Source organism: Tachyglossus aculeatus, chromosome 1 (genome assembly GCF_015852505.1).
Source record: "Tachyglossus aculeatus isolate mTacAcu1 chromosome 1, mTacAcu1.pri, whole genome shotgun sequence".
Classification (NCBI taxonomy): domain Eukaryota; kingdom Metazoa; phylum Chordata; class Mammalia; order Monotremata; family Tachyglossidae; genus Tachyglossus; species Tachyglossus aculeatus.
In genome coordinates this window covers 34,007,299-34,030,656 of record NC_052066.1, presented here as the reverse complement: position 1 = coordinate 34,030,656, position 23,358 = coordinate 34,007,299, and the positions used below count along the sequence as shown (strand labels likewise).

At 44.2% G+C, this 23,358-nt stretch overlaps 1 protein-coding gene across 1 annotated transcript in view; it reads right to left on the bottom strand.

Annotated features, from left to right (window-relative positions):
* Positions 1-613: 613 nt before the first annotated feature.
* Positions 614-23,358, bottom strand: part of WDR49 (WD repeat domain 49) — a 195,608-nt gene continuing 172,863 nt past the window's right edge. The window contains exon 18 of the mRNA XM_038750316.1: positions 614-750. Coding sequence (XP_038606244.1) covers positions 614-750 — 137 coding nt within the window. The remainder of the gene's footprint in view (positions 751-23,358) is intronic.

The window sequence follows — 23,358 nt, the reverse complement described above, 5'->3', positions numbered from 1 at the left end:
TTTCCATAGAGCACTCTGCTGCAGTGTCAGTGAAACCGAAATCATTTCTGTTACATTATTATTTACTACAACAACCAAGATGACTGCTCCTTGCCCTCAGAGAGCTTGCATTCGATTGGGGAAGATATAAAAGCTTAAAACAATTACAAATAATGAGAGTAGAAGAAAGAACAAGGATATAGCAGGAAGAAGAACAGATTCATCAGGATGAAGTCGCTGAATAAGTAACTGGAAGCAACAAAAGGGAACAATCTTTTATTTTCCAGTATATAGGAAAACCAGCTGAGGGATTTCCATTTCTAATTTTCTTATCTGAACTGTTTGTTCGTGACCTTGCTAGCCTTTATATGCAGGAGCATTGGGGTTAGAAAGCATTAATAAGGTAATTCCATCAGAACTATCTTTAATAGGAATTTAGAAAACATAGAGAAATAAGTGATCATAGATGAAAACTTCACAAAACACACTTTGATGGTAATTAAAGGTTTTGAATGTTCAAGTTTAAAAGTGTTGATACAGAGTCAGTGGATAATACAGAGTCAGTGCCTTCATTTCTTTCTGGGTGCCCTTCTTCATATTTACAACTTTTGAAAAGGGAACATTTATTTGTCTCTCAATTTTTCTTGATTCTTGTTTCTCTTTTTATCTTCCCCTTGCTACATGTTTGCTGATACAATTGCTTTGCCTTTTGTTCACGATCCAGGATTTCTTTGGGGAACAGGCTTTTCTCATCAAATGCAGCTTTCAGTGCTAAAAAAGAACAAAATCTCCATGTAAAGATGTCTGATGTGGATCCTGGTTAAAATCACTAATCTGGAAAAGTTCTAAGACATTCTTTTAACCAAAGCCTATATCTGATGTAAGATCTAGATCTTTAGAAATTCTCACAAAAACTCTGCAAGTTTTTGCATTTTAATCTGCATATATTTGTCTTGTTTTAATAGATCTTTTTCATAACTTAAAAAAACTCTCCATTCAGTAATGGGATCCAGAATGTCTTCAATTTTTAAATTCAATGTCTTCTATCTATTCACCATCACTAAGAACTCATCAAATGAGAACAGATATTTCTTTCTGGAAATAGAATCACTTCAATAGTCACATCATTTTATAATGTATACAATGTATACATCATTGTATATCCACAACTTATAAATGTATTTTGCAACCCACCCTTGTGACTATTGATTTTTTAGGAATATTTGGCCTTGTAAAGGGGATTGTATTATGTATTATGGCATGAATTAAATTCTTATGAGATCAGACACGATCTCCATTCTACACAGGACACTCCCAGTCAATCTCATCTCCATTTTACAGAAGTGGATCCAGAGGTCCAAAGAAGTTAAGTGATTTACCCAAGGTCACACGTTAAGTCTCTGATAGAGCTTGGACTTGAACTCAGGCCTCCTGACTCCCAGCCCTAGGCTAATTATGGTATTTGTTAAGCACTTGCTATGTGCCAAGCACTGTTCTAAGCACTGGGGTAGATACAAGGTAATCAGGTTGTCCCACATGGGGCTCACAGTCTTAATCCCCATTTTACAGATGAGGTAACTGAGGCGCAGGGACATTAAGTGGCTTGCCCAAAGTCACACACCTGATGAGTGGCAGAGTCCACTATTTCCACTAAGCAACACTGCCTCCATCCTCTGGAAAGAAAAATAGTACCAGGTCCACATAATCAAGGGAAGAGTAGAAACCTCTAACCTGAATTCTTCCTATTTGCATTAATCTGCAATGAAATCCATCGTGTATATTTGTACATATTTATTATTCTATTTATTCTATTAATGACGTGCGTATATCTATAATTCAATGTTTCTATTTTGATGTTATTGATGCCCGTCTAATTATTTTGTTTTGTTGTCTGTCTCCCCCTTCTAGACTGTGAGCTCATTGTTGGGTAGGGATAGTCTCTATCTGTTGCCGAATTGTAATAATAATAATAATGATGGCATTTGTTAATTGCTTACTATGTGCAAAGCACTGTTCTAAGCGCTGGGGGGAGATACAAAGTGATCAGGTTGTGCCATGTGGGGTTCACAGTCTTAATCCTTCCCGGACTGAGCCCCCTTCTTCCTCTCCCCCTCCTCCCCTTCTCCATCCCCACCGTCTTACCTCCTTCCCTTCCCCACAGCACCTGTATATATGTATATATGTTTGTACATATTTATTACTCTATTTATTTATTTATTTTACTTGTACATATCTATTTATTTTATTTTGTTAATACGTTTTGTTTTGTTCTCTGTCTCCCCCTTCTAGACTGTGAGCCCACTGTTAGGAAGGGACCGTCTCTATATGTTGCCAACTTGTACTTCCCAAGTGTTTAGTACAGTGTTCTGCACACAGTAAGCGCTCAATAAATACGATTGATTGATTGATTGATTGATTAATCCCCATTTTACAGATGAGGTAACTGAGGCATGGAGAAGTGAAGTGACTTACCCAAGGTCACACAGCTGACAATTAGTGGAGCCGGGATTTGAATTGATTTGAAGTACAACTGACTTGAATTGTATTTTCCAAGTGCTTAGTACTGTGCTCTGCACACAGTAAGTGCTCAATAAATATGATTGAATGAATGAATGAATGAACAGAGCTTAGTAAGATTTTCTCAATTCCTGGAAAAAAATGACTATTGAGTCACCTTGAGGAGCTGTTGAAAATGATGCTGAGAGGGAACCCACCCAAGGGACTCTGGTTCCTCGATGAGGGTCTCAGTTCTTCCCCAGATGACTAGGAAAGGAATCGGGACCTCACAGCAGCTTGTCTGACAACATTAGCATTCAGGCCCAGTGTTGGACAGTAAGCAATGGCGTGGGCTGCTTCAGGGTTCACTCTCAGAGAGGCAGGGATTGTGTCTACCAACTCTGTTATATTGTACTCTCCCAGGTGCTTAGTACAGTGCTCTGCACACACTGTATGTAATGCACTGAATACACATGATCAGGGACACAGTTACAAAAATATTTACAGCTGAGCTATTTCAAATAAATCTATGCACAAGTTATGATGATAGAATGGGCAGGTGAAAAGGATTGGAAAATGTGTAATAATAGTAATCGTGGTGTTTGTTAAGGATTTACTGTGTTCCAGGAACTGTAGTAAGCACTGGGGTGGATATAAGCAAAGCGGATTAAAATACAGTCCCTGTCCCACATAGGGCTCACAGTCTCAATCCCCATTTTACAGATGAGGTAACAGAGGCACAGAAAAGTGACTTGACCAAGGTCACATAGCAGACATGGGGCAGAGCCTGGGATTAGAACGAACAACCATGTGACTCCCAGACTCAAGCTCTATCCACTCTGCCATGCTGCTTAGCTTAGGTATTGGGAATTAATCAGAAAAAGCTTGATAAAGGAAGTGAGATTTTAATAATATTCATTGATTGTTAAGCACTTACTATATGTCAAGCACTGTTCCCAGCACTGGGGAAGATACAGAATGATCGGGTCAGTCACAGCCCTTGTCCCTCACAGGGCTCACATCTGTGTAGGAGGGTGAACATATATTGAGTCCCTATTTTGCAGATGAGGGAACTGAAGCACAGAGAACTGAAGTGACTTGCCTAAGGTCAAACAGTAGGTATGTGGTGGAGCTGGGAATAGAAACCAGATCCTCTAACTCCAAGCCCTGTGCTCTTACAACTAAGCTACACTGCTCCCCCAGGTGCTTTGATTATGGAGAAGGTTGTTAATCCATCAATCAATCAATCAATCAATCATATTTTTTGAGTGCTTACTGTGTGCTGAGCCCCGTACTAAGCGTTTGGGGGGGGGTAAAACACAACAATTTAACAGACACATTCCTGCCCACAAAAGGTTTACAATTTAACTGTTGGATGATAATAATGATAGCATTTGTTAGGCGCTATGTGCCGAGCACTGTTCTAAGCACTGGGACAGATGAAAGTACAGATCTCCCCCTCATAGACTGTGAGCCCGCTGTTGGGTAGGGACCGTCTCTATATGTTGCCAACTTGTACTTCCCAAGTGCTTAGTACAGTGTTCTGCACAGAGTAAGTGCTCAATAAATACGATTGAATGAATGAATGAATGAATGAATGAATGAATGAATGAATGAATCTGAGGGTGAAAGAAATCCTCAGACCAGGGGAATCGAGATAGTGAGGGGATGGCCGAATCAGGAGTGAAGTACAATTAGAAGGTTATCTTGAGGGGAGTGAAGAGAGTGAACTTTGGAGTAGCAGGTAAAAAGAGCGGGAATGTAAGATGTAGAGACTTGGGGGTGAGGCCTGAAGTTAATTTTGAGGCATTTTTGCTTGATGCAGGAAATGGAAAGCCACTGTAAGATATGGAAGAGTAGAGGGATGTAGGTGAAATACCACCCCAAGAAAATGCTCTGTGCTTCAACATGGCTCTATGTTAAATATGGCCTGGTGGAAAGAGCACAGGCCTCGGGGTCAAAGGACCTGAGTTCTAATACTGAGTCTTCCAATTGCTTGCTGTGTCACCTTGGACAAGTCACTTAACTTCTCTGTGCCTCAGTCTCCTCAACTAGTAAATGGGGATTAAATCCTTCTCCTTCCTACTAAGACTGGGAGCCCCTTGAGGGATAGGAACTGTGTCCAATCCGATAAATTTCTATCAGCATGGCTTAGTGAGAAGCAGTGGAAAGAGCATGGGCTTTGGAGTCAGAGGTCATGGGTTCTAATTCTGGCTCCGCCACTTGTCTACTGAATGACCTTGGGTAAGCCACTTAATTTCTCTGTGGCTCAATTACTCCATCTGTAAAATGGGGATTAGGACTGTGAGCCCCACATGGGACAACCTGATTATCTTGTATCAACCTCAGTGCTAACAATGCTTGGCACATAGTAAGCGCTTAAAAAATACCTAATTTTTATTATCATCATCTACTCCAGCATTTAGAACAGTGGCTGACACATAATAAGGGCTTAACAAATACCATGAAAAGCCTTTTCTTTCTACCTAACCTTTCTCATCTCCCACTCTCCCCAATCTCTGCACTTTGCTCCTCTAATGCCAACCTCCTGACTGTACCTCAACCCCATCTCACTTCCAGTCGACCCCTTGTGCGTGTCCTCCCTTCTGCCTGGAACATTATCCCATTTCATACCTATCTAGTCTCGAATCTCCTCTGGCCAGGGAATATGTCTACCAACTCTGTTTAATTGTGGTCTCCCAAGAGCTTAGTGCTCTGCACACAGTTAACGCTTACTATATGTGATTGATTGATTGAGAGGCCACCATTCTCCCAAGCCTTACTAAAATTATATCTCCTCCAAGACTTTCCTGACTAAACTTACTCCAGACTATTCACCCTCCCTTCTGTGTTGCCTAGGTACTTGGGTTAGAACCCCCAAAGCACTTTATTAAGTGCTTACTATATGCAAAGCACTGTTCTAAGTGCTGGGGAGGTTACAAGGTGATCAGGTTGTCCCACAGGGGGCTCACGGTCTTCATCCCCATTTTACCGATGAGGTAACTGAGGCACAGAGAAGTTAAGTGACTAGCCCAAAGTCACAGAGCTGACAATTGGTGGAGTCAGGATTTGAACCCATGACCTCTGACTCCAAAGCCCATGCTCTTTCCACAATCAATCAATCAGTGATACTTATTGAGTACTTACTATGTGCAGACATCTGTACTAAATGCTTTTGAGAAAATAATGCAGTTTATTCAATCGTATTTATTGAGTGCTTGCTGTGTGCAGAGCACTGTACTAAGTGCTTGGGAGAGTATGATACAATAATAAACAGAGTTTATGCAGTAGAGTTGGTAAATACATTCTTGTCCTAAAAGAGCTTAAAATCTAATGGGGGAGAAAATCGTTAAAATAAATTTCAGGTAGGGGAAGCTGCAGTGCCAGCTTTGCTACTTGTCTGCTGTGTGACCTTGGACAAGTCACTGAACTTCTCTGTGCCTTGGTTCCCTACCTGTAAAATGGAGATTAAGACTGTGAGCCCTATGTGGAACAGAGAGTGTGTCCAACCTGATTATCTTGTATCTATCCCAGCACTTAGAACAGTGTCTGGCACACAGTAAGTGCTTAACAAATGTCATCATTAGTATTATTACCATTATCAAATGTCATAAGAAAACCAGTCAGACAATCATACTTATTAAGCACTTACTGTGTGCAGAGCACTGTACTAAGCATATGGGAGAGTACAGTGCTTTGCACATAGTAAGCGCTTAATAAATGCTATTATTATTATTATTATTATTATTCTTGGCTTCACAGACTCCATCCTCTCCTGGTTCTCCTCTTATCTCTCCGGCCATTCATTCTCAGTCTCTTCTGCAGGCTCCTCCTCCCCCCGCCCCCATCCCCTTACTGTAGGGGTTCCTCAAGGTTCAGTTCTTGGTCCCCTCCTGTTCTCAATCTACACTCATTCCCTTGGTGACCTCATTCACTCCCATGGCTTAAACTATCATCTCTGCACTGATGACACCCAAATCTACATCTCTGCTCCTGCTCTCTCTCCCTCCCGCCAGGCTCCCATCCCCTCCTGCCTCAAGGAAATCTTCATCTGGATGTCTGGCCGCCACCTAAAACTCAACATGTCCAAGACTGAACTCCTTGTCTTCCCTCCCAAACCCTGCCCTCTCCCTGACTTTCCCATCACTGTTGATGGCACTACCATCCTTCCCATCTCACAAGCCCACAAACTTGGTGTCGTCCTTGACTCCGCTCTCTCATTCACCCCTCACTTCCAATCCGATACCAAAACCTGCCAGTCTCACCTCCACAATATTGCCAAGATCCGCCCTTTCCTCTCCAACCAATCCGCTACCCTGCTCATTCAAGCTCTCATCTTATCCCGTCTGGATTACTATATCAGCCTCCTCTCTGATCTCCCATTGTCCTGACTCTTCCCACTTCAATCCATACTTCACGTTGCTGCCTGGATTGTCTTTGTCCAGAAACACTCTGGGCATGTTACTACCCTCCTCAAAAATCTCCAGTGGCTACCAATCAACCTACGCATCAGGCAGAAACTCCTCAATCAATCAATCAATCAATCATATTTATTGAGTGCTTACTGTGTGCAGAGCACTGTACTAAGCGCTTGGGAAGTGCAAGTTGGCAACATATAGAGATGGTCCCTACCCAACAGTGGGCTCACAGTCTAGAAGGGGGAGACAGAGAACAAAACCAAACATATTAACAAAATAAAATAAATAGAATAGATATGTACAAGTAAAATAAATAGAGTAATAAATATGTACAATCATATATACATATATACAGGTGCTGTGGGGAAGGGAAGGAGGCAAGACAGGGGGATGTAGAGGGGGGTGAGGGGGAGAGGAAGGAGGGGGCTCAGTCTGGGAAGGCCTCCTGGAAGAGGTGAGCTCTCAGTAGGGCATTGAAGGGAGGAAGAGAGCTAGCTCGGTTGATGTTGGGAGGGAGGGCATTCCAGGCCAGGGGGATGATGTGGGCTGGGGGTCGACGGCGGGACAGGTGAGAACTAGGCCCGGTGAGGAGATTAGCTGCAGAGGAGCGGAGGGTGCGGGCTGGGCTGGAGAAGGAGAGAAGGGAGGTGAGGTAGGAGGGGGCGAGGTGATGGACAGTCTTGAAGCCCAGGGTGAGGAGTTTCTGCCTGATGCGCAGTCCATCACCTCGCCCCCTCCTACCTCACCTTGCTTCTCTCCTTCTCCAGCCCAGCCCGCACCCTCCGCTCCTCTGCCGCTAATCTCCTCACTGTGCCTCGTTCTCGCCTGTCCCACCGTCGACCCCCGGCCCAGGTCCTCCCCCTGGCCTGGAATGCCCTCCCTCTGCCCCTCCGCCAAGCTAGCTCTCTTCCTCCCTTCAAGGCCCTACTGAGAGCTCACCTCCTCCAGGAGGCCTTCCCACACTAAGCCCCCACCTTCCTCTCCCCATCCTCCCCATCCTCCCCACCTTACCTCCTTCCCCTCCCCACAGCACCTGTATATATGTATATATGTTTGTACATATTTATTACTCTATTTATTTATTTATTTTACTTGTACATATCTATTCTATTTATTTTATTTTGTTAATATGTTTGTTTTGTTCTCTGTCTCCCCCTTCTAGACTGTGAGCCCACTGTTGGGTAGGAACTGTCTCTATATGTTGCCAACCTGTACTTCCCAAGTGCATAGTACAGTGCTCTGCACACAGTAAGCGCTCAATAAATACGATTGATTGATTGATTTATATTGCTATACATTTACTATTCCTCCAATAAAAAAACAGGGTACAGTGAAGGTGAGACTGATTTTTCAGGTGATTTCATTTTGGAGACCTTAATAGTGTAACTGAATAAAGTAGAGATGTGAAAAGCAGAAGAGAAAGAGAACAATAGAGACAAAGAAAAGGAAAATCCATCAATTAATGGTTTTTATTGAGCACTTACTGTGTACTAAATGCTTTGAAGAATACACTGCAGCAGAATGAGTAAACATGAGAGAAAAGAGCAAGAGCTAGAAAGGGAGCTCTGTAGATCTACTGACTGATATAAGAAAGGGAGAATGGTAACAGACACATATATCATAGGATGCTTCACTAACGAAGAGCAAATCTTTTACAATATTTTTAAAAGTCCAACGAGGATAATTTTGTCTATTAATAAAATGCACTACTCAGATAAATAAAAGTGTATGTGGCAATTAATCAAACTTCAATATGATTTTATTTTCAATTTCATCAAATTGCTTCTGCAATCATGTAAGACTGAGAGTTAGTCTTGCTGAAGCAAGCAGTTTGAGACAATTTTAATTAATTTTCTTAGACTCAGTGATTCTGCTTACTTCCCACCTTACCCTCATTAAGTAGGACATCCTTCATTTTAAGCCAGATCTTTCATCTGCTCCTAACAACTGGCACTGGTATCTAATGACTTCCACTGATGGAAAAGACCAAGCTTCTGATTTGTGATCATTATGTTATAGTACAAGTATCTTCCCCAAATCCTACTCTATACTATAGTTGAAACATCCCTGTGCTCCTCGCTTGGAGTTAATTGTCCTCTACTAGCAGTTGAGGGCAATTACTACAGTGGGGTCCATGATGGGGGTGCGATTTACATGAGAGGTGTTTGGTTTACCAATTTGTCTGGGTGCCCCAATCAGTTCTACCTATACATAGGTAGGTGTGGCATTTAATAATAATAATAATATTATTAATAATAATAATAATGACAATAATAACCCTTCTAGACTGTGAGCCCGTTGTTAGGTAGGGACCGTCTCTATAGGTTGCTGACTTGTACTTCCCAAGTGCTTAGTACAGTGCTCTGCACACAGTGAGCATTCAATAAATACGATTGATTGAATGAATATTAGTATTTGTTAAGCACTTACTATATGCCAATCACTGTTCCAAACACGGGGTAGATGCAAAGTAAGCAGGTTGTCCCATGTCGGAATCACAGTCATAATCCTCATTTTACAGATGAGGTAACTGAGGCACAGAGATGTTAAGTGACTTGCCCAAAGTCACACAGCTGACAAGTGGTGGAGTCGGTATTAGAACCCATGACCTCTGACTCCCAAGCCCGGGCTCTTTCTATGAAGCCACGCTGCTCCTCATACTGATGGTATTTGTTGGGCACTTACTATGTGCCAAGCACTGTTCTAAGCGCTGGGGTGGAAACGAGGTTGCCAACTTGTACTTCCTAAGTGCTTAGTACAGTGCTCTGCACACAGTAAGCGCTCAATAAATACGATTGACTGATTGATTGAGGTAATCAGGTTGTCCCATGTGGGGCTCACAGTCTTAATCTCCATTTTCCGGATGAGGTAACTGAGGCGCAGAGAAGTTAATTGCCTTGCCCAAGTCACACAGCTGATAAGTGACGGAGCTGGGATTAGAACCCACGACCTCTGACTCCCAAGCTCGTGCTCTTTCCACTAAGCCAAGCTGCTTCTCCCAACAAGACCCCACCTCTCCCTGACTAAGTGGCACAAGTTGACGGCAACATGGGGCTCACTTTCTGCGGAGGTTCCAGCTCCAACCCCTCCCACAGTTCCACGTGTCAGTGGTAGTTGTGGCATCAGCTCTTCATACCCACCCGGGAGAGCCCCGGCTCTGGTGACCTTTACTTGGGTCCCTGTTGAGGGATTGGCTCCAGAGGAAAGTCAGTCAATCAATCAATCAATCAATCAATTGTATTTCTTCATCATCATCATCATCAATCGTATTTATTGAGCGCTTACTATGTGCAGAGCACTGTACTAAGTGCTTGGGAAGTACAAATTGGCAACATATAGAGACAGTCCCTACCCAACAGTGGGCTCACAGTCTAAAAGGGGGAGACAGAGAACAAAACCAAACATAACCAAACATTTCCTGAGCACTTGCTGTGGGCAGAGCAGAGCACTGCACTAAGTGTTTGGGAGAGTAGAATGTAGCAATATAACACACTCATTTCCTACCCACAATGAGCTTACAGTTGTGGAAGAAAAGTATTAAGAACACTTAATGGTGTTTAAAAGGGTGTGTCAGAGACACGCGTATCACTACTAGCGCTTCTTCTAATACTAGTAGGAAGTAGTGGTTGATGGGCAGAGTTTCCTCTGCTAGTTAAGGCCAGCTCAACTTCAAGCACTACGGAGTTTCTTTATATAGTTAGTACAGCATTCATAGTAATCAGAAGAGTACAATACAAAAAATACTTTAGGATAGAAAGCAGAAAGTCCCATGGGCACGAGAAGCAGCATGGCTCGGTACGAGAAGCAGAGTGGCTCAGTAGAAAGAGCCCGGGCTTTGGAGTCAGAGGTCATGGGTTCAAATTCCGGCTCCGTCACTTGTCAGCTGTGTGACTTTGGGCAAGTCACTTAACTTCTCTGGGCCTCAGTTACCTCATCCATAAAATGGGGATGAAGACTGGGAGCCCCACGTGGGACAAGCTGATCACCTTGTAACCTCCCCAGCGCTTAGAACAGTGCCTTGCACATAGTAAGCACTTAACAAATACCATCATTATTTTGGTTCGGTGGAAAGAGCCTGGGCTTTGGAGTCAGAGGTCAGGGGCTCCAATCCCGGCTCCACCAATTGTCAGCTCTGTGACTTTGGGCAAGTCACTTAACTTCTCTGTGCCTCAATTACCCCATCTGTAAAATGGGGATTAAGACTGTGAGCCCCCTGTGGGACACTGATCACTTTGTAACCTCTCCAGTGCTTAGAACAGTGCTTTGCACATAGTTAGCACTTAATAAATGCCATCATCATTATTATTATTATAGGCATTTTCTCATTCAGCCCTTGACCTGCTTTGTTAGGACCTGATTTGTTTTCTAGCTGATCCAATACTACTGATAAACAGGGCCAAGGGTCTTGACTATCTTGTCTTTGGTTTCTATGCTAAGATATGTTGTGGTGTGCTTGACTTGAGTCAATCAAGTAATCAAGCACACTCAAAGGCAGTCAAGCAGGTCTTTTCTGAAAGAAAAGGTCAGAGAGAGAGGGGAGACAAATGCAAGACCTTGACTATTGTGTTTCCACACAGTCTAGAGGGGGAGACAGACATTAATATAAATAAATAATAATAATGATAACGATGGTATTTTTTAAACACTTAACTATGTGCCAGACACTGTACTAAGTGTTGGGGTTGATACAAGCAAATCAGGTTGGACACAGTCCCTGTCCCACATGGGGCTCACAGTCTCAATCCCCATTTTACAGATAAGCAAAATGACTTGCCCAAGGACACACAGCAGACAAGTGGACAAGCCGGGATTAGAACTCATGACCTTCTGACTCTCAGGCCCGTGCTCTATCCACTACGATTACAGATATATAAATAAGTGTTGTGGGTCTGAGAGTGGGATGAATAAGCGCTTAGCACAGTGCTCTGCACACAGTAAGCACTCAATAAATATGATTGAATGAATGAATAAAGGGAGCAAGTCAGGGTGACAAAGAAGGGAGTGGGAGAACAGGAGAGAAGGGCTTAGTCAGGGAAGACCTCTTGGAGGAGGTATGCCTTCAATAAGTCCTTGAAGAGAGGAGAGTCATTTTCTGTTGGATGCTAGAGGAAGAAGGGCATTTCAGGGCTATAGGTCAGCGGCTGACCCCTGGTCAGAAGGTCGGATGACTTCATGATTTAAAGTATGCAGGCAGCAGAAGGTGCTATAAACAGCTCCATTCATTCATTCATTCATATTTATTGAGCGCTTACTGTGTGCAGAGCACTGTACTAAGCGCTTGGGAAGTACAAGTTGGCAACATATAGTGACGGTCCCTACCCAACAGCAGGCTAACAGTCTAGAAGGGGGAGACAGACAACAAAACAAAACATATTAACAAAACAAAATAAATAGAATAGTAAATCTGTACAAGTAAAATAAATAGAGTAATAAATCTGTACAAACATATGTACAGGTGCTGTGGGGAGGGGAAGGAGGTAGGGCCGGGGGGCGTGGAGAGGAAGGAGGGGGCTCAGTCTGGGAAGGCCTCCTGGAGGAGGTGAGTGCTCAATAGGGGAAGGAACCAGTAGAGAGTGAGCAGTTGAATATGGAAGTGAAGGAGGGACGGGGCGAGAGATTTCATAAGATGAGAGAGAATGGGGTCAGAAGCACAGGTGGCCGGAGTAGCACTTGAGAGGAGGGAGGAGATCTCATCTGAGGATTCTGCTGGGAAAGATGGGAGAGTGGCAGAGAGTGTTGAGAGCCGGGGGGTTGGAGAAAGGGGGGAAGAGACTTTGGGGAGGTCGGACCTGATGGATTTAATTTTGTTAATGAAGTAGGAGGCCAGATCGTTGGGGGTGAGGGAAGGAGGAGGGGGAGGAACCGGGGGCCTGAGAAGGGAGTTAAATATAAGAAAGAGCTGACGGGGACGATGGGCATGGGTGTCCTCTTGAAAGATTTGCCTGATCAACGATTCTTAGCACAAGATGCACCAAATCCATCGTGGAACTGCTAAGAGTGTTTTCCACAGAAGTTCTCATATGACAGCTTATCTCACATGAATTGAACGGTATAATGAAAACATGATATGTTAGAAGGGATTGTGCTTGTTATAAAAGAAATGAAAGGCCCCACTTCAGTCTATACTTCACTCTGCTGCCCGGATTACCTTTGTACAGAAACACCCTGGGCATGTTACTTCCCTCCTCAAAAATCTCCAGTGGTTGCCTGTCAACCTACGAATCAAGCAAAAACTCCTCACTCTTGGCTCCAAGGCTATCACCTCGCCCCCTCCTACCTCACCTCCGTTCTCTCCTTCTACATCCCGGCCCGCACCTTCCACTCCTCTGCTGCTAACCTCCTCATTGTGCCTCATTCTCGCCTGTCCCGCTGTCGACCTCTGGCCTACATCCTTCCCATGGCCTGGAATAGCCTCCCTCCACAAATCCATCAAGCTAGCTCTCTTCCTCCCTTCAAAGCCCTACTGAGAGCTCACCTCCTCCAGGAAGCCTTCCCAGACTGAGCCCCCTTTTTCCTTTCCTAGTTCCCATCACCCCCCGCCCTAACTCCTTCCCCTCCCCACAACATTTGTATATATTTGTACAGATTTATTACTCTATTTATTGTACTTGTACATATTTACTATTCAGTTTATTTTGTTAATAATAATAATAATAATATTTATTAAGCGCTTACTATGTGCAAAGCTCTGTTCTAAGCGCTGGGGAGGTTACAAGGTGATCAGGTTGTCCCGCGGGGGGCTCACAGTTTTAATCCCCATTTTACAGATGAGGGAACTGAGGCCCAGAGAAGTGAAGTGAGTTGCCCAAAGTCACACAGCTGACTGTTGGCGGAGCCGGGATTTGAACCCCTGACCTCTGACTACAAAGCCCAGGCTCTTTCCACCGAGCAACGCTGCTTCCCGCTAGTGATGTGCATAGAGTTATAATTCTGTTTGGATGATTTTGACACCTGTCTGCATGTTTTGTTTTGTTTAGTTTTGTTGTCTGTCTCCCCCTTCTAGACTGTGAGCCCATTGTTGGGTAGTCACCGTCTCTATATGTTGCCGATTTGTACTTCCCAAGCACTTAGTACAGTGCTCTGCACACAGTAAGCGCTCAATAAATATGACTGAATGAATGAATGAATTATCCAGCTGCTCATGTCATCTTTTAAAGTCCTTTAAATTCAACTATCCAGGCAGTCCTTAATTTGTCCCCAGGTTTACCTCGGGATCTGTAGGCAATCAATCAACCGATGGCATTTTTTGAACACTTACTGAATACTGCTCTTCATACTAAGCACTTGGAAGAGTGAAACAGTAGCAAGACTCATGTAACTTGCCCTCAAGGAGTTTGTAATCTAATGGGGGAGATTGGAATCTGTGTCTGAGCCCTGAACCTGCTAAGGTTGAAATTGGCCTAGAAAGGGAACAGTGAAATCCCAGTTCACCATCTAGAGGAATTATTGAAAGGAATTTCTTCTACTTGCGTAATTTAGCTGAGAGAGAACCAAGTAAGGTCTGGAACAGAGGAATTTGATTGAAGAAGGCGAGGACTTGCTATTTTTCAAATTATCTCCCAGTTCCCACTGGTGGCTTGCAATTGAGAATTGCAATTCATGTGAAAGCAGGTGGAAAGGGGGAGTGGGGCAGGTCCTCAGTGTCCTGAGGACTTTCACATTTTAACCGAATCTGGGCTCCGGTGCCTGCAATCATTACCCTAATTGAGCCTGCAGCTTCGATTTTTTTTATAGTGTTTGTTATGCACTTACTCATAGTGGATAGAGCACAGGCCTGAGAGTCAGAAGGTCATAGGTTCTAATCCCAGCTCCTCTACTTGTCTGTTGTGTGATCTTAGGCAAGTCACTTCGCTTCTCTGTGCCACAGTCACCTCATCTGTTTAAGACTGTGAGTTCCATGTGGGATAGGGACTGTATCCATCAGGTTTTGCTTGAATACAACCCAGTTCATTTATTCAATCATATTTATTGAGCACTTACTGTGTGCAGAGCACTGTACTAAGTGCTTGGGAAGTACAAGTCGGCAACATATAGAAATGACACCTACCCAACAACGGGCTCACAGTCTAGAACGGGGAGACAGACAACAGGACAAAACATGTAGACAGGTGTCAAAACCATCAGAATAAATAGAATTATAGCTATGTGCACATAATTAATAAAATAGAGTAGTAAATACGTATAAGTAAAGTCAAAAGAGTAATAAATACGTGCAAATATATACAAGTGCTATGGAAATGGGAAGGAGGTAGGGCGGGGGGCGATGGGGAGGAGGAGAGGAAAAAAAGGGGCTCAGTCTGGGAAGGCCGCCTGAAGGAGGTGAGTTCTCAGTAGTGCCTTGAAGGGAGGAAGAGAGCTAGTTTGGTGGATGTGTGGAGGGAGGGCATTCCAGGGCAGGGGAAGGACGTGGGCTGGGGGTCGATGGCAGGACAGGCAAGAACGAGGCCCAGTGAGGAGGTTAGCAGCAGAGGAGCGGAGGGTGTGGGCTGGGATGTAGAAGGAGAGAAGGGAGGTGAGGTAGGAGGGGGTGAGGTGATGGACAGCCTTGGAGCCGGGAGTGAGGAGTTTTTGCTTGATGAGTAGGTTGACAGGCAGCCACTGGAGATTTTTGAGGAGGGGAGTGACATGCCCAGAACATTTCTGTACAAAGATAATCCGGGCAGCAGGGTGAATTATAGACTGAAGCGGAGAGAGACAGGAGGAAGGGAGATCAAAGAGGAGGTGAATGCAGTAATCCAGTCGGGATAGTATGAGAGATTGAACCAGCAACGTAGTGGTTTGGAAGGCGGATCTTGACGATGCTGTGGAGGTGAGACCAGCAGGCTTTGGTGATGGGTTGGATGTGTGGGGTGAATGAGAGAGCAGAGTCGAGGATGACACCAAGGTTGCGGGCTTGTGAGATGGGAAGGAGGGTAGCACCATCTACAGTGACAGAAAAGTCACTATTCTAAGTTCAGTTCTAAGTACAGTGCTCAGCACATAGTAAGTGCTTAACTAATACCACAATTATTATTAGTGATAGTAGTAGTAGTTTTAATAATAATATTATATGTCAAATACTGTTCAAAGTACTTGGGTAGGTACAAGTTAATTAGGTTGGACACCGTCCCTGTCCCTCAAGGAGCTGATGTTCTAAGTAAGAGGGAGAACAAGTATTTAATTCCCATTTTACAGTGGAGGAAAATGAGGCACAGATAATTTAAGTAATTTGCCCAAGGACACACAGAAAGTAATTGGCAGAAATGGGATTGGAACCCAGGTCCTTCTGACTCCCAGGCTCTATTAAGACAAAACAGTCAATGTGGACAAGTTCTTCCTTGTATCAGATTTCCTGATTGGTCCAGGTTGAGTCCCAGAAGGGTGGACAGGCTCATTCATTCATTCATTCACTCAATCGTATTTATTGAGCGCTTACTTTGTGCAGAGCACTGTACTAAGCGCTTGGGAAGTACAAGTCGGCAACACATAGAGACGGTCCCTACCCAACAGCGGGCTCACAGTCTAGAAGGGGGAGACAGACAATGAAACAAAACATATTAACAAAATAAAATAAATAGAATAAATGTGTACAAATAAAATAGAGTAATAAATACGTACAAACATATATACATATATACAGGTGCTGTGGGGAGGGGAAGGAGGTAAGGTGGGGGGGATGGGGGGGGAGGAGAGGTAGAGGAAGGAGGGGGCTCAGTCTGGGAAGGCCTCCTGGAGGAGGTGAGCTTTCTGCCACCCTGCCTGTCTTGACTCCCACACTGCTGTGGTGACACCCAGATCACCAGGGCCTTGCCACGCTTAGTGGGTAGAGTGGAGAAATGGAAAAGGCTGATACGCAGACAGGCCTGTGAGCAATCAATCAATCAATGGCATTTACTGAGCGCTTATTGTTTCAGAGCACTGAACCATGTGCTTGGGAAAGTACAATTCCACTGATTTGGTAGACACGTTCATGAGGAGCTTAGTGTAGTGGAGGAGCTTGCAGTCTAGAGGGACTAGCAAAGGGACCACTGTCATGTTACATCAGTATATATACACCTGTATATATGTATACATGTATATATATACACCTGTATATACACCTGTATATATGTATATATGTTTGTACATATTTATTACTCTATTTATTTATTTATTTATTTATTTTATTTGTACATATCTATTCTATTTATTTTATTTTGTTAGTATGTTTGGTTTCGTTCTCTGTCTCCCCCTTTTAGACTGTGAGCCCACTGTTGGGTAGGGACTGTCTCTATATGTTGCCAATTTGTACTTCCCAAGCACTTAGTACAGTGCTCTGCACATAGTAAGCGCTCAATAAATACAATTGATGATGTTACATCAGCAGTGCCCTCACCTAATCTCAGTGGAGTGCTGAGCATAGGACTTTCCTAATCCAACATTTTGCTTAAAAACAATAATATATTCTGATGGACAAAGGTACCTTGGGTAACTCTTCTAATAGGATGATGGACCAAGTGTGTAATTTAAATTATTGATTAATCCTATGATATTCCTCAAGATAAGGCATTCGAAACGACCAATAGTTGTCGGGAGTGGGGGAAAACGTGGGGAGGATCTAAGATTCTTTCATTTGAGCAAGATCAATTTACTTGGCCTCTCTGGGACTCAGTTTCCCTACCTGGCAAGGATGAGAAAGTGCAAGTGGCACTGCACAAATCACTATCACTAGAGTCAAATCCTTCACCTGGGTTCTCAGTTCTGAAGCCTCTGGACTTGAGCTCATCCATTATTCTTGATGTGTAATTCCATCACCATCATCATTATAAACTTTTGAATGTGTGATTCTTGTGTAGCATCAGTGGTACTTTTTCTATCTAAAAAGGCATATATTTTTATATATTTGTATGCATATGTATTTTTCTGTGTGGGGGTGATGTATGAAACATTCTAAAAAGTATATATCATAATTATTCATTCAATCATATTTATTGAGCAGTTACTGTGTGCAGAGCACTGCATTACGTGTTTGGGAGAGTACAATACAGCAATAAGCAGACATATTCCCTGTTCACAATGAGCTCACAGTCTCATAATTTATGAAAATAGATTAATATGTGTGTGTAGTATAAGTATACTTCTGTTCAAAACAAGTACAGTTTAAAGCAGAGTTTCTGTTTCTTTTTGGCATTCCTACCTTGACATTTGTACAGGAATGCATTAAAAAAAATAAGTTTCTGAATAAGGCATATCAAGAGAGGTTTCACGCTCTTTGAGGATTTACTGAAAACAGTTAAGAAATCTCAGAGATGGCAGGTGAATGTTTTTATATTGTCAGAGGGGATGAAGAAAAGATTGAAGTAAAAGCTCAGTAGAAAAGATTGAAGAATCATTAAAGGAGTATGAGCTCCCTGAAACTTCTCCCAAGTGCTTGAGGGGCAAGGTCAAATAACACTGAAATGGAGGCTGAGTTCGGTAAACTATCTCCTCCACAGATGGTACAATTGTCTAAAACAATCGAATCTAAGGTTATGGAGATTTGCATTAAATGCAGTATCAAAGACCAAAAGAGCCAATTACTAGGAATGTGAAAGAATACTGTAGTTCCTGGATGAATGTCCCAAAAATTTTCAAGGGCATTCCTTCCCTGTTGAGTTGGGAGGGTTTCCCAGTAATTTTGACTATAGCTTCAGGCCACATCCTCAAGCATAGATTAAAGTAGATCAACCTCACAGAAACATTTTTTATCCACAATTATGGGGACATCTATGAACTCTCCAAGCATTTCTTCAATGTCCCATATGTTAAGAGAGCATTTAGGCAAATACCTAAAGCTTAGAGAAGTAGTTTGGCCTAGTAGATAGAACACGGGCCGGGAGTTAGACAGACCTGAGTTCTAATCCTGGCTCTGCCACTTGCATGCTCTGTGACCTTGGGCAAATCACTTAATTTCTCTGTGCCTCTGTAACCCTATCTGTACAATGGGGATTAAGACAGTGAGCCCCATGTGGGACATGGACTGTATCCAACCTGACTAGCTTATATCTACCCCAGTGCTTAGTGTACAGTGCCTGGAACAATAAAAAAAAATTAAAAGGACTTCTTGCTTAGAGATTTCCACAAAGAATCCAGGTGATTTATTACTGTTGATGGTTCTCCCATTTTGGTAGGGATTCTATGTTTAAAGGGAATTCCTAATCCAGGTTGGAAAAAGTGGGCGGAAGAATAATATAGTGTTCTCATCATCAGCACAAAACTCCCTCTACAGATGTCCACGTGATATTAAAAACACATTCAGGTTCTTCAATAGTTTCACCACAGACAAACTAAACTTATCATAAATAGCAGCACAAGGATGCACACACTGAGGCCCTAGAACATTAGTTAGTTTACCAGAATTGAGACAATGCTCTCAGTAATACATCCCTTCTCTCTCACCCCTTCCTAACTGGAAGAAAAAGGGGATAAAGTATTCTTTGGTCAACTTGTCAAAGGTGTATTAGCTCACTGATTAGGGAAAATGATGGGGTAGACTTTATCTGGGTAGATTCCCTCTTACTTTGAACAGTAGAAAGAGGAAGGAAGTAATTGAAAATCTGCAAGTTAAAGAATACCTCGGTCAAAATGCCCATGGGGTGAAAAACTTTAGGCTCCTAAAAAATGAAAGGAAGATAATAGCAAGAGAAAGAAAATGTGTTTTGAGAGCTTAGGGAATAAGAGGACATTATCCTGGTGCATGTATTAATGACTTAGATAATGGGAAAAAGAGCATGCTAATTAATATGTGAATTACACTAAATTTTGTAGGTTGCTATGAAGATAAGAATAAAATTTAATGTAATTATGACAAATTAGGGAAATGGTCAATTGAAAGCAGGATGAAATTTGATAAGGACAAATTACTCAGATAAAGCTGGAGAATTACTAGCTAGATCCAAACAGAGCAGACTAAGATCCTTGGGTCACTTTACAACATTTGCTGACTATGCAGGTTAGAAGCAGCATGGGCTAGCAGGAAGAGCATGGGCCTTGGTGTCAGAAGACCAGGGTTTCAATCCTAGCCCTGTGTCACCTGTCATCCAGGGATGGGTTCATTCAGTAATCGGAGCAGCAAGAGAGAGAGAGAGAGGCCGGGGACGGAAAGCCTGAGTTTTATATAAAATTTATTCCATGAGGGGAACTGAATTATTTAGTTGTTTAGGCGCAATGGATTGAGCTTCGCTTTGGGGAGGAATGTAATCAATCAATCAATCAATCAATCGTATTTATTGAGCGCTTACTATGTGCAGAGCACTGTACTAAGCGCTTGGGAAGTACAAATTGGCATCACATAGAGACAGTCCCTACCCGATAGTGGGCTCACAGTCTAAAAGGGGGAGACAGAGAACAGAACCAAACATACCAACAAAATAAAATAAGTAGGATAGAAATGTACAAGTAAAATAAATAAATAAATAAACAGAGTAATAAATATGTACAACCATATATACATATATACAGGTGCTGTGGGGAAGGGAAGGAGGTAAGACGGGGATGGAGAGGGGGACGAGGGGGAGAGGAAAGAAGGGGCTCAGTCTGGGAAGGCCTCCTGGAGGAGGTGAGCTCTCAGCAGGGCCTTGAAGGGAGGAAGAGAGCTAGCTTGGCGGATGGGCAGAGGGAGGGCATTCCAGGCCCGGGGGATGACGTGGGCCGGGGGTCGATGGCGGGACAGGCGAGAGCGAGGTACAGTGAGGAGATTAGTGGTGGAGGAGCGGAGGGTGCGGGCTGGGCAGTAGAAGGAGAGAAGGGAGGTGAGGTAGGAGGGGGCGAGGTGATGGAGAGCCTTGAAGCCCAGGGTGAGGAGTTTCTGCCTGATGCGCAGATTGATCGGTAGCCATTGGAGGTTTTTGAGGAGGGGAGTGATATGTCCAGAGCGTTTCTGGACAAAGATAATCCGGGCAGCAGCATGAAGTATGGATTGAAGTGGAGAGAGACACGAGGATGGGAGATCAGAGAGAAGGCTAGTGCAGTAGTCCAGACGGGATAGGATGAGAGCTTGAATGAGCAGGGTAGCGGTTTGGATGGAGAGGAAAGGGCGGATCTTGGCAATGTTGCGGAGCTGAGACCGGCAGGTTTTGGTGACGGCTTGGATGTGAGGGGTGAATGAGAGAGCGGAGTCGAGGATGACACCAAGGTTGCGGGCTTGTGAGACGGGAAGGATGGTAGTGCCGTCAACAGAGATGGGAAAGTCAGGGAGAGGACAAGGTTTGGGAGGGAAGACAAGGAGCTCAGTCTTTGACATGTTGAGCTTTAGGTGGCGGGCGGACATCCAGATGGAGATGTCCTGAAGGCAGGAGGAGATGCGAGCCTGGAGGGAGGGGGAGAGAGCAGGGGCAGAGATGTAGATCTGGGTGTCATCAGCGTAGAGGTGATAGTTGAAGCCGTGGGAATCAATTACCAATATTCAAGCTTCCCTAACAGGAGGAATGCAATCAAACGTTAATCGTGGTGGGTGAGTGATTGATTCAATAATCAATTACCAATATTCAAGCTTCCCTAACAGGAGGAATGCAATCAAACGTTAATCGTGGTGGGTGAGTGAGGCAGCTAGCTCTCACCCATGTGCACTTCCCACTCGGGATGAATCCACTTACTTTCCCACATGGGACGAATCCATTCCATTACCCGCGCACGTGGTGGACGGCTAGCTCTCACCATGTGCTCTCCCTAAATTGGAGGAATCCACTTATGATCCCCATCCACAGCAGGACACCTGGGTCCCACCCACGAGACACTCACCCATACCGCGGCCCTTGCCTCAGTGTGTTGGTTCTGGTGTGTCCAAGACTGAACTCCTTGTCTTCCCTCCCAAACCCTGCCCTCTCCCTGACTTTCCCATCACTGTTGACAGCACTACCAACCTTCCCGTCTCACAAGCCTGCAACCTTGGTGTCATCCTCGACTCCACTCTCTCGTTCACCCCTCACATCCAATCTGTCACCAAAACCTGCCTGTCTCACCTCGGCAACATTGCCAAGATCTGCCGTTTCCTCTCCATCCGAACCGCTACCCTCCTTGTTCAAGCTCTCATCCTATCCCGTCTGGACTACTGTATCAGCCTCCTCTCCGATCTCCCATCATCCTGTCTCTCCCCACTTCAACCCATACTTCACACCGCTGCCTGGATTGTCTGTGTCCAGAAACACTCTGGGCATGTTACTCCCCTCCTCAAAAATCTCCAGTGGCTACCGATCAACCTACACATCAGGCAGAAACTCCTCACCCCCGGCCTCAAGGCTGTCCATCACCTCGCCCCCTCCTACCTCACCTCCCTTCTCTCCTTCTCCAGCCCAGGCCGCACCCTCTGCTCTTCTGCCGCTAATCTCCTCACTGTGCCTTGTTCTCGCCTGTCCCACCGTCGACCCCAGGCCCACATCCTCCCCCTGGCCTGGAATGCCCTCCCTCCCCACATCTGCCAAGGTAGCTCTCTTCCTCCCTTCAAGGCCCTACTGAGAGCTCACCTCCTCCAGGAGGCCTTCCCAGACTGAGCCACCTCCTTCCTCTCCCCCTTCTCTCCCTTTCCATCTCCCCCACCTTACCTTCTTCCCTTCCCCACAGCACCTGTATATATGTATATATGTGTGTACGTATTTATTACTCTGTTCATTTATTTATTTTACTTGTACATATTTATTCTACTTATTTTGTTAATATGTTTTGTTTTGTTCTCTGTGTCCCCCTTCTAGACTGTGAGCCCACTGTTGGGTAGGGACCATCTCTATATGTTGCCAACTTGTACTTCCCAAGTGCTTAGTACAGTGCTCTGCACACAGTAAGCGCTCAATAAATACGATTGAATGAATGAATGAATGAATGGTTGCACAGCGGGAATCTGGCCTTCTGGGCAGAGAAAGATACGTGGGCCGCTGCTACTTCTGCAGCAGCTGCTCCTCCTGCTGCTGCGTGTCTCGGTGTTCTGCCCCCGAAGGTCAGAGGCAACAAGTATTTATCACCTGTGCGCCTAGGCCATTCCAGCTTCCAGCCTCAATTTATCCAATCTCTGCCCTCTCCCCTCCTCCATACCTAATTTCATTGGCACGGTGGTGAGGGACACCTTCTGTATTCCCGGGTTGGGCTGTCAATCTAGCAGTTTTGGTTACGGGGGCAGTAGCCCACCCTCACCTCCAAGTTCTGCCTGCTGGCTCAGGTGGTCACGAGATAGCATTTGACATTGAGGTGGCCGGTATCCCAGGTCACCTTGAGACACCCTGCTGGTCTCATATTTGACCATGGATAAGTCACTTAACATCTCTATGTCTCTGTCTCCTCATCTGTAAAGTGGAGGTTAACCATCGATTCTCCCTCTCCCTCAGACTGTGAGCCCTAAGTGGGACAGGACCTGTGTTCCATCTGCATATTTTCTATCTACCCCAGCATTTAGGACAGTACTTGGCACGTAGTAATCACTTAACAAATACCACTTGTTATCAATTAATTAATGATGGTATTTGTTAAGTGCTTACTATGT